Source organism: Trichomycterus rosablanca, chromosome 19 (genome assembly GCF_030014385.1).
Source record: "Trichomycterus rosablanca isolate fTriRos1 chromosome 19, fTriRos1.hap1, whole genome shotgun sequence".
Taxonomy (NCBI): Eukaryota; Metazoa; Chordata; class Actinopteri; order Siluriformes; family Trichomycteridae; genus Trichomycterus; species Trichomycterus rosablanca.
In genome coordinates, this window is record NC_086006.1 from 18,534,989 (window position 1) to 18,546,566 (window position 11,578).

General features: G+C 43.2%; 1 protein-coding gene across 1 annotated transcript in view; it reads left to right on the forward strand.

Moving 5' to 3' along the window:
- Window positions 1-8,444, forward strand: part of xkr7b (XK, Kell blood group complex subunit-related family, member 7b) — a 75,151-nt gene extending 66,707 nt beyond the window's left edge. Inside the window, exon 3 of the mRNA XM_063016060.1 lies at window positions 7,474-8,444. Within this exon, the coding sequence (XP_062872130.1) occupies window positions 7,474-8,444 (971 nt within the window). The remainder of the gene's footprint in view (window positions 1-7,473) is intronic.
- The last annotated feature ends 3,134 nt before the right edge of the window (window positions 8,445-11,578 follow it).

Here is an 11,578-nt window from a genome sequence, read left to right on the forward strand (position 1 = left end):
GTACTCACTTTTGTTGCCGGTGGTTTAGACATTAATGGCTGTATATTGAGTTATTTTGAGGGAAGAATAAATTTACACTGTTATATAAGCTGCACACAGACTACTTTTCATTGTGTCAAAGTGTCATTTTGTCAGTGTTGTCCCATGAAAAGATATACTTAAATATCTGCAGATATGTGAGGGGTGTACTCACTTTTGTGATACACTGTATATATACACACACACAAATATATATACACGCACACACTCAAATATGTATACACACACAAATGTATATACACAAATATATATACACACATGCATATATACACACACACATACACAAATATATATACACGCACACACACACAAATATATATACACAAATATATATACACACATGCATATATACACACACATACACAAATATATATATACACGCACACACACAAATATGTATACACACACACAAATGTATATACACACATGCATATATACACACACACATACACAAATATATACATTCACACACACACACAAATATATATACATGCACACAAATATGTAAACACACACATACACACAAATGTATACACACACATACACAAATACGTACACACACACCCATATATACACACACAAATATATACACACAAATATGTAAACAAACACACACAAATATATATATACACACACATACACAAATATATATACACGCATACACACAAATATATATACACGCACACACACAAATATATATATACACACATACACAAATATATATATACACACATACACAAATATATATACACACACACAAATATATATATACACGCACACATACAAACATATACACACACACATACACACACAAATAAATATATATACACACATACACATATATATACACGCACACACACAAATATATATATACACACACATACACAAATATATATACACACACACAAATATATATATATACACACACAAATATATATATACACACACATACACAAATATATATACACACACACCCAAATATATATATATATATATATATATATATATATATATATATATATATATATGTATACACACACAAATATATATATACACACACATACACAAATATATATATACACACAAATATATACACACACATACACAAATAAATATATATCCACATAAACACACATATACACATACTCACACATACACAAATATATATTCACACATACATACACACACACACACACACATATACAGACACATGATCAGCACTGTGATCCCTAACAATAAAATTCCTATGAGTCCTTCAGCTATGCACACACACACACACACACACACACACACACATATATACTGTACATGCACACATACACAAATATACACACACACACACACACACACATATACACACACAGGATCAGCACTGTGATCCATAACAATGAAATTCCTTAGCGTCTGCTGGCTATGCACACACACACACACACACACAAACACACAAACTTACAGAGCTGCTGTTTCTCAGCATCAAAATTCATGACAACAACATGCATCCCCTGCAGTACAACCACACACACACACACAGCTCACAGAGCTGCGGTTTCTCAGCATCAAAATTCATGGCAACGACATACATCCTCTGCAGTACAACCACACACACACACACTACACCCACCATGATTTTTAGCTGTAGCTGCAGCTCAGCATCACGATCCTGGAGGTTAAGAACGCAAGATACCCCCACTGTACACATAAATACCCCTGTAACACACATACACACACAGGCTACACATACACACTCATAGTCCTGCTCTTCTAATTCAACCTAATATTAGGATCTGCAGCCTGAGAGTAACACTCTAAGATTATGTTAATTAACTGTGTCCAAAAACTGTCCAAAACTTTTGCATAACACAACTTTTTTGTATCCCTCCTCATGAGTAACAGCACATTGTTCAGCTCCAGTGCGCCATTACTTATCTAACCATCCTGTGCAGGGATTTCTTCTAATGCTACAGTACAGTTTAAAATTTATGTATTCCAAAAAGTTTAGTCTTGGTGGCACAGTGGCATGGTGGGTAGTGCTGTCGCCTCACACCAAGAAGGTCCTGGGTTAAATACCCATTGTTTCTGTGTGGACTTGTGGACTGTGTGCATGTTCTCCCCATGTCTGCGTGGGTTTCCTCTGGGTGCTCCGATTTCCTTTCCCAGTCCGAAGACATGCAGTCAGGTTAACTGAAGGTACTAAAATTGTGTGTGTGTGTTTGCCCTGTGATGGACTGGCAACCGTTCCAGGATGAACCCACCACAACCCTGAATAGGATAAAGCACTGGGAAAACAGACATGGAATTAATGAATATTTAATTTTACTGCAGTTTTGCTCACTTAATGAAATTACACTTAATTGTACTCTGTGATTTTACTCATAAAGAAATAGTTTACTGGTAAATCCTGGGTTGAGCCCCAAACCATATCCTAAGTCCTACATAGTGTACAAAATAATTAGAAGTCCACTACTTTTAGTGACGACATATTATTTAGTTTGGTAATGTGTGATTTGAGACACAGCCCCTTTAACACTTGGCTTTAATTCCAGCTGACTCAGTTCCAGTTTTTTTTTTCTACCCACCACCCACCCTTCAAATCACAAATCAATAAACAGGTAATGTGCGATTTGGGACACAGTCCCTTTAAGAGCCATGTATTGCCCTCAGTCTCAACTTCATTCATTCATTCATTTTACTATCCATTTATCCGATTAGGGTTGGGGGGGGGGGGGTGCTGGAGCCTATCCCAGCCTTTCAATGGGCGCAAGGCACACCCTGGACAGGATGCCAATCCATCGCAGGGCAGACACACACATACACACACCCATTCACTTATAGGGCAAGTCAGTTTCTTCAATTAACCTGACTGCATGTGTTTGGACTGTGGGAGGAAACCGGAGCTCCCGGAGGAAACCCACGCAGACACGGGGAGAACATGCAAACTCCACACAGAAAGGACCCGGACCGCCCCGCCTGGGGATCGAACCCTGGACCTTTTTGCTGTGAGGCGACAGTGCTACCCCCCGAGCCACCGTGCCGCCCGTCTCAACTTCAGTCAGTTCCAGTGTACGCAGACACGGGGAGAACATGCAAACTCCACACAGAAAGAACCCGGACCGCCCCGCCTGGGATCGAACCCAGGACCTTCTTGCTGTGAGGTGACAGCGCTACCCACCGAGCCACTGTGCCGCCCGTCAGTTCAAATTTATTATATGCATTTTTTACCTACCCTTAAGCCCAGATCACTAGACAGATTCTCCAGATTTGTGAGTAAAAGTCTGGCTGGTGAGACTGGATCTGAAGTGAGATGTTTTTTATTATTTGGTTTTAGTAGCTTATAACTAATGAGGCTTTCTTTTCCAGATCATTTGTAAATTAGCATCCTGGAAAAATACCGTGCAGCCAGATGTCACCCACGTTCAGTTAGCAGAACCAATTCTCCAATTACAGTTACTTCTCAGCAGGTTGCCAGCTCTGTGTTCGATGAATCCGTGCCTCTTTCTTTCGCCCGGGCTTTAATCTACGTGGCGGCGGTTTCCGCTGTTTGATTTAATTAAGATTGTCCGTCATGTTTCATGAGGGCAGCAGAAACGCGGTGTCCAGATTCAGACAGAGAGCATGCGGTAGTCTGACACCGGGCCTAACGCTATCAGTCCGCCATTAATTAAGACCTCTATTAGTCTAGGTGTACTCCAAAAGAGAGCGAGTGAAAGGCAACAGCTGAGAAGGGGGAAAAAGGAATTATAAGCCGGTACTTGGCTCTATAGTAATGAAAAGTCTAAGAGCAGAGAAAGTAATTGACTTAGGACCTGTGTGTAAGTGCATGATATACTTTATGTGGCTAAAATTATGTGGACACTGTTTTAACTTAATGAATATAACTATTACACCCAAAGCTATTGCTAAAAGGGGGTTATATTCACACAGCCCTGCACCTTAGGAAGGTGGATTGGCTTCTAGGTTTTTAATGCCATCAGCATAAAATGTTTTGGGTTGAGCGCGTAGCCACTGATGCACCGCTGCTTTCACATCATCATCACATGAAAATCTTCTTCCCCTTAAAGCTTCTTTGAGCGGTCCACAAAGGTTGAAATCAGATGGCGCTAAATCCGAACTGTAAGCTCTCTCTCAGTCTCTTAAACGCCATCGATTACTACTCCTCCCACCCTCACCACTTCCAACCAAAATATACTGATCAGCCACAACATTAAAACTGCCTCCTTGTTGCTACTCTCACTGTCCATTTTATCAGCTCCACTGACCATATAGAAGCACTTTGTAGTTCTACAATTACTGCCTGTAGTCCATCTGTTTCTCTGCATGCTTTGTTAGCCCCCTTTCATGCTGTTATTCAATGGTCAGGATCCCCACAGGACCACTACAGAGCAGGTATTATTTAGGTGGTGAATCATTCTCAGCACTGCAGTGACACTGACATGGACATGGTGTGTTAGTGTGTGTTGTGCTGGTATGAGTGAACACCTCACTGTCACTGCTGGACTGAGAATAGTCCACCAACCAAAAATATCCAGCCAACAGCGCCCCGTGGGCAGCGTCCTGTGACCACTCATGAAGGTCTAGAAGATGATCAACTCAAACAGCAGCAATAGATGAGCAATCGTCTATGACTGTCTAATAGAGTGGACAGTGAGTGGACACGGTATTTAAAAACTCCAGCAGCGCTGCTGTGTCTGATCCACTCATACCAGCACAACACACACTAACACACCACCACCGTGTCAGTGTCACTGCAGTGCTGAGAATGATCCACCACCTAAATAATACCTGCTCTGTGGGGGTCCTGTGGGGGTCCTGACAATTGAAGAACAGGGTGAAAGCAGGCTAAAAAAGCATTCAGAGAAACAGATGGACTACAGTCAGTAATTGTAGAACTACAAAGTACTTTTATATAGTAAGTGGAGCTGATAAAATGGACAGTGAGTGTAGAAACAAGGAGGTAGTTTTAATGTTATGGCTGATCAGTGTATAAAAGTGATATAGTTGTAATTGCATTTTTCTTCCTCTATACTGATGCTGACCTTTACTTCTGACTAGCACACGCCCCCTCCGACCTGTGGGCAGTAGCCGACTGCTTCTTTGTACCTGCACAAGAGAGGTTTACATGGGTCTTAGTATCACGTACAGAAAGTCACGCACTGATCCCCATTATCCCCTGGTGTGCTCTGGTCTCCTTCAGCAATTCCTCCCTTAGTCGAGCCAATCGTTGTCCATTGAGCTGAGATTTGAACTCATCCGCTCTGGTGTGCTAGTGTGTTTTACTGCACTGCCACTTGAAAGCCTTGGTTAAAGTAATTTACAATTGTATACAATACAGTATACAATCCAAGCAATTGAGGGTTAAGAGTCTTGCACTACCGCCCAACATTGGCAATCTGGCATTAGTGTGGATTTAAACCAATAACCTTTTGGTTACTAGTCCAGTACCTTAACCACTGAGCTGCCACCGCCTATTTAAATTAAATAACATCAACCATTACATTTGAGTTGATCAGGGATGCTGACTGCTGGTAAGACTTATAGCCCAACATCAGCCTGACCTTACTAATGCTATTATTATGCTTTATAATGCATCAAAAAGCCTTTCCAGAGGTCCAAAGCAGCAAATATGCACCACTTCTACTATAATGCACATAGTTGTGGATGTGGATATAAGGATGCTGTTTAAGTCTTCACATACTCTGACATTCACGCAAACATATGCATACTTTTTCTTCCTTTACACCCCAGGGTCCCTTGAATCGAAAAGAAAAGCACTTGTCAGACTGGTGCTCACACACACAAACACACACTCACATCAAGGGGGCATCACAGGCAGCCGCACAGATGTTGTCGTCCCTGCGGGTAGCACAGCTAACCTGTAAACGCAGTCATAATTATTACAAAGATTACAAAGGTCTGTTATATCAGTGTAATGTCTGTTTATTATTTAATCTTGGCGTTTCTAATCAGCCCGGTCAGTTAAAGAGCAGGAAATATTCATGGACTCATATACATCATGAGTCGCGAGTGACGAGAGATCATTTGATGCATGAATTATTCATTGTTCATCTGTTAATAATTCAGTGACGTCTAATTCGCAATACATTACATTAGAACTGATTAAATATTGAGGGTGCTGTTCCAAAAATATAAAAATCTAGGTTTTTTTTTTTTTGCAGTAATACATCTGATCAGGTTGTACGTTCAGCATCATTCAACAAAATACAGTTTAATAAAGCTGTGATAGGGTTTTTTTTCTATAATAAGGCATGTAGGTGCTGCTAGTGGGGGTCTAGAACCATATCCTAAGCAAGTACAGGCGATAAAAACCTCCTCAGGGGCAATCTGCACTCCCAGGGTTGTTCCATCGTGAGACCCTGTGAGACCAGGGTAAGTTCCCACAGGTGGCCCAGTATCACGGCTTCAGAGAAAAGCAGGTGCGCCAACAGAGGACCTGGCAAGTATGACAGAGAGAAACTGTCAACTTCTCTGGGTTTTGAGAACAGTGGAAAAATTTACTGTGGTCAGATGAATCAGCATTCCAGGTCTTTTTTTGGAAAAAATGGATGCTGTGTGCTCCGGACCAAAGACGAAAAGGACCATCCTGACTGTTATCAGCAGCAAGTCCAAAAGCCAGGATCTGTCATGGTATGGGGCTGTGTCAGTGCCCTTGGCAAAGGTCATTTACGCTTCTGTGATGGCAGCATTAATTCAGAAAAGTACATTGAGATCTTAGAGCAACATATGCTGCCTTCAAGACGTCATCTTATGACTGTGGAAGAAGAGGGTACGGGTACTAGACTGACCTGCCTGGAGTCCTGACCTGTCCCCAATAGAGAATGTGTGGAGAATTTTGAAACAGAAAATGCGACAACGACGACCCCGTACTGTTGCACATCTTAAAGACGTGTTTGCAGGAAGAATGGGACAAAATTCAACCTGAGACACTAAATCACTTGGTATCCTCGGTGCCAAAACGTCTTTTAAGTGGTAAATGCTTTACTGTCCCACCTTTTTTTGGAATGTGTTGCAGGCCTGAAATGCAGGAATGGATGTTTATTAATAAATAAAATAAAGTTTACCAGACAAAAGATGAAATATCTCAGGTTCATCCTGTCTGCAATCAAATAAAAGTAAATGTAAAAAAATCTGTGTTTTATAATTATTTGCATTTTCCATACTGTCCCAACTTATTTGGGGTTGTACATACAGTATATAAAGCTTAGAGTGCAGTTGTAGCCTAGTGGTTAAGGTACTGCTCTAGTAATCAAAAGGTCACTGGTTGAAGCCCTTAAGCAAGGCCCTTAGCCGTCAATTGCTTAGACAATATACTGTCACAGTACTGTAAGTTGTTTTGGATAAAAGCGTCTGATAAATGCAGAAAATGAAAACCTTATATAAGTCGCCTCTCTAACTTGCCTCTCTTTTGACTTTAAACAGGTCTTTCTGCCTCCGCCTCTCTGGTGTCCCTAGCCTGGATGATCGCCTCCTACCAGAAGGTCCTGCGTGACTCCCGAGACGACAAGCTACCCATGTCCTACAAGGCAGTGATTGTGCAGATGCTCTGGCACCTGTTCACCATAGGCGCACGTACTATCGCCTTCGCGCTCTTCGCCTCCGTCTTCCAGCTCTACTTTGGCGTATTCGTCGTGGCACATTGGTGCGCCATGACCTTCTGGATCATCCAGGGTGAGACGGACTTCTGCATGTCCAAGTGGGAGGAGATCATCTACAACATGGTCGTGGGGATCATCTACATCTTCTGCTGGTTTAACGTCAAGGAGGGCCCGGCACGCTGCCGCCTGGCTACGTACTACTGTGTGATCCTGGTGGAGAACGTGGCTCTTACGGCCGCCTGGTACGCCTACAGGAACCCGCACACGTCAGACTTTTACGCCCTCGTTATTTTGTGCGTCGTGGTGAGCAGTTTTGCTCTGGGAACCTTTTTTATGTTCATCTACTACTGCCTGCTTCATCCTGATGGCCCTATTCTGGGCTCCCAGTGGAGCTGTGTGGATGAAGGGATGGGTGCATTGGGAATGGGAGGAGTAGGAGACCTGGGGACACCTTTGCCCCAACCGGATGTGGTAACAAGTCCACCAAGAACCTTGCAAAGGACTAAAGATGGGGATCGTGAATCAGGGGACAGGGATAGTTGCCTGCCTGTGTTTCAGGTCAGGTCTATCAGTGTGACTCCTGGACCTCCGCTCCACACGCCAAAGACTGAGGGCCCTGTGATCCGTATTGATCTGCCCAGAAAGAGCTACCCGGCCTGGGATGCGCATTTCATTGACCGGCGGTTAAGAAAAACCATCCTGTTGCTGGAGAATACCTCTCCGGTTACACCACGGATTCAGTACCGCAGCCAAGGCAGCCCCAAAGAGGTTATGGAATATGAGACTACCGTGTAGTTACAGTTTCTGACCTGTTGTCATCAGGGGGTGTCTTGTGTGACCCAGATCTTGTAATGTTGAAGCAAGCCAAGCTCACAGAATATCATTGGTGCTCTAATGTACAACCTAATGTGCATGGTTTGGATGTTGCCTTTGCCTGGCAATGGTTTGAGAAGGTCTGTGAGAAGGTATGACTGGACTTATTGAACTAGATTAGTGGTTGGATGTCAGAAACGGTATTGAAGAACGATACAATGCCAGCAGTAAGTGTTAATCTGAAAATGTGAAACACGTCCGTAGATGTTGCGATGACGATATGCATGACGGTAAGAATGATAACGATCTTGGACTGTCCTCAGATCTGTATGATCTAAATCAATGTTCTAGTGACTTAAAAAATAGTACCGATGGTGTATTAATTTGCTTATGTGAATGATGCGATTAGCCAGTCGAATAATCTATATTCTTTCAAAAAAAAATTGTCCATTTATTTATTGACTAGGTAGATTTATTTTTTGTTACTCTGTAGCCATAAAATAATTCTTATAATATATTAATGTATACATATAATTTTTGGTTATATGTATACAGTATTGGAATGGTATCAGTGTATGGGTATGAATGTCTTACTCGGTTGTCTGTATGTGAAGCTGGTCTTTGATCATACTGCAATGTTTATCTGTCAGGATAAAAAGAGGGAAAAAAAACCTATGTGAAGTCGAAATAGCTCTCGACCCTGAGGGCTGTTCCACGGAAGCGTCGATACATTTGAAAACAAACTTGGCTCGATCCACTTCTCTTGCATTTTGAGTTGTAGCGTGAATAAGGTGCAACATAGCCTCTCGTAAATGCCAGTGCAAAGCTATCTACTGATAAAAAAGCCTCTAGGGCTGCTCAGGTGGCGCAGCGGTAGAACACACTAGCACACCAGAGCTGGGATTTCGAATACATCGTATCGAATCTCTGCTCTGCCAGCCGGCAGGGCTGGGCGGCTGCATGAACAACGACTGGCTGTTGTTCATACTGTAGGATAAGCCGCATAGAGACTCTCATAACTGAGCGAATTACGACCTCTGCTGGCTGGTTGATGGCGTCTGCACTGAGTCGAGGAATAATGCTGATCCGTGCACAAATCTGATCTATGTATGAACTCGCCTCGTGCAGGTGAAAAGATACAGTCGGCTACTGCACATGTGTCGGAGGGGGCGTGTGACAGTCTCGCTCTCCTCAATCGGGGTGAGCATAACGCAATTGGACGCACTACATTTGGGAGAAAAAGGGAGAAAATGCATTTTAAAAAGCCATTAGGGGCGGGATGCAGCGGGATATTCCGCTAGTGCACCAGCTCTGGGATTCTGAACTTCCCGTGTTCGAATCTCAGCTCTATTACCAATCAGCTTGGTGCCCCCTAGTGGGCACAATTGGCAGTGCCTGCAGCAGACAAAATTGGCCACCAGTCTGCTGGGTGGGAAAGACCGGACTAATTAGTGGGTGGGGTCTTCAAACTCTGTGCAAGGACCCTGGTTAGCAGCCCAAGGCGATCCGAATCCCCAGCAGTGGAAGACTAATGCTGTCTAAAAATGCAAATGTTGTCAAATGTATCAGTTTTTCTGTGGACCAGACAGAACACAAATGCTATGATCTATATGTAGTTGGAAAATAAACTCTAGTAAAAATGGTTGAGTCAACAGCCTTAGCAAAAGATCCATTTTTGTCTTATTTTATTCCTTTGCAAAGCTGTGATTCTATTATACAAGGCATTTGATTCAAACAGCAAGATGCAGCGTGAGATTTTGGGTGGACAAAATACCAGAAACAACAGATACAAAGAGAGTTTTTGTAGTGGCTAACTCAGAATTACAAACACTGCAACTGCTCAGGTAGGGCAATGATTGATTAGCAATGTACACCGATCGGCCATAACATTATGACCACCTTTCTTATCTTGTGTGTGTCCACGTTTTGCTGCCAAAACAGCTTTGTAACTGTGATGCACTGTGTATTCTGACACCTTTCTATCAGAACCAGCATTAACCTCTTCAGCAATTTGAGCTACAGTAGCCCACACGGGCCAGCCTTCGCTCCCAACGTGCATCAGTGAGCCTTTGGCTGCCCATGACCCTGTTGCCGGTTTACCACTGTTCCTTCCTTGGACCGTTTTTTTTTTTTTCTTGATGCATTTTCTCCCCTTTTTCTCCCCCTTTAGCGCGTCCAATTGCCCTATTGCATCACGCTTCCTCTCCGCCTATGCCGATCCCTGCTCTGATTGAAGAGAACGAAGCTAACCCACTCCCCCTCCGACACGTGGGCAGCAATGCCGTATGCACCTTATCTCCTACACTTTGACGAGTGCAGTGCAGCTCAGCGTTGTGCACGGAGAGACACACCCTGAGAGCACTCTTTTCTCATCTCAGTGCAGGCGCCATCAATCAGCCAGCAGAGGTCGTAATTGCACCAGTCATGGGAGAGAGACCCCATCCGGCTTAGTCCCGCCCATATCTGAACAACAGGCCAATCGTTGTTCGTGTGGCCGCTCAGCCTTAGCCGGCAGGCAGAGCTGGGATTCGATACGATGTATTCGAGATCCCAGCTCTGGTTCCAGCGTGTGTTTTTACCGCTGTGCCACCTGAGCGGCCCTTGGACCGGTTTTAATAGATACTGACCCATGCAGACCGGGAACACCGCACAAGAGCTGCAGTTTTGGAGATGCTCTGACCCAGTCGTCTAGCCATCACAATTTGGCCCTTGTCAAACTCGTTCAAATCCTTACGCTTGTCCATTTTTCCTGCTTCTAACACATCGACTTTGAGGATAAAATGTTTGCTGCCTAATATATCCCACCCACTAACAGGTGCCGTGATGAAGAGATAATCAGTGTTATTCACTTCACCTGTCAGTGGTCATAATGTTATGCCTAGTTGGTGTATTTTCATATGTAAGATTTCTTAGCATCATGAATCAAATAACAGAGGTTCACATAGACCAGGGGTGTCCAAACTGCGGCCCGTGGGCCATTTGTGGCCTGTTACTTTATCTGAAATAGCCTGTGAGGTACAGTATTTTAGAAATTAAATGAAAGTTGGCCCACAGGTCTAAGGTCTAAAAAAGTAATTCCTAGCTTGAACACTGGGTGTCACTATCACGTACAACCA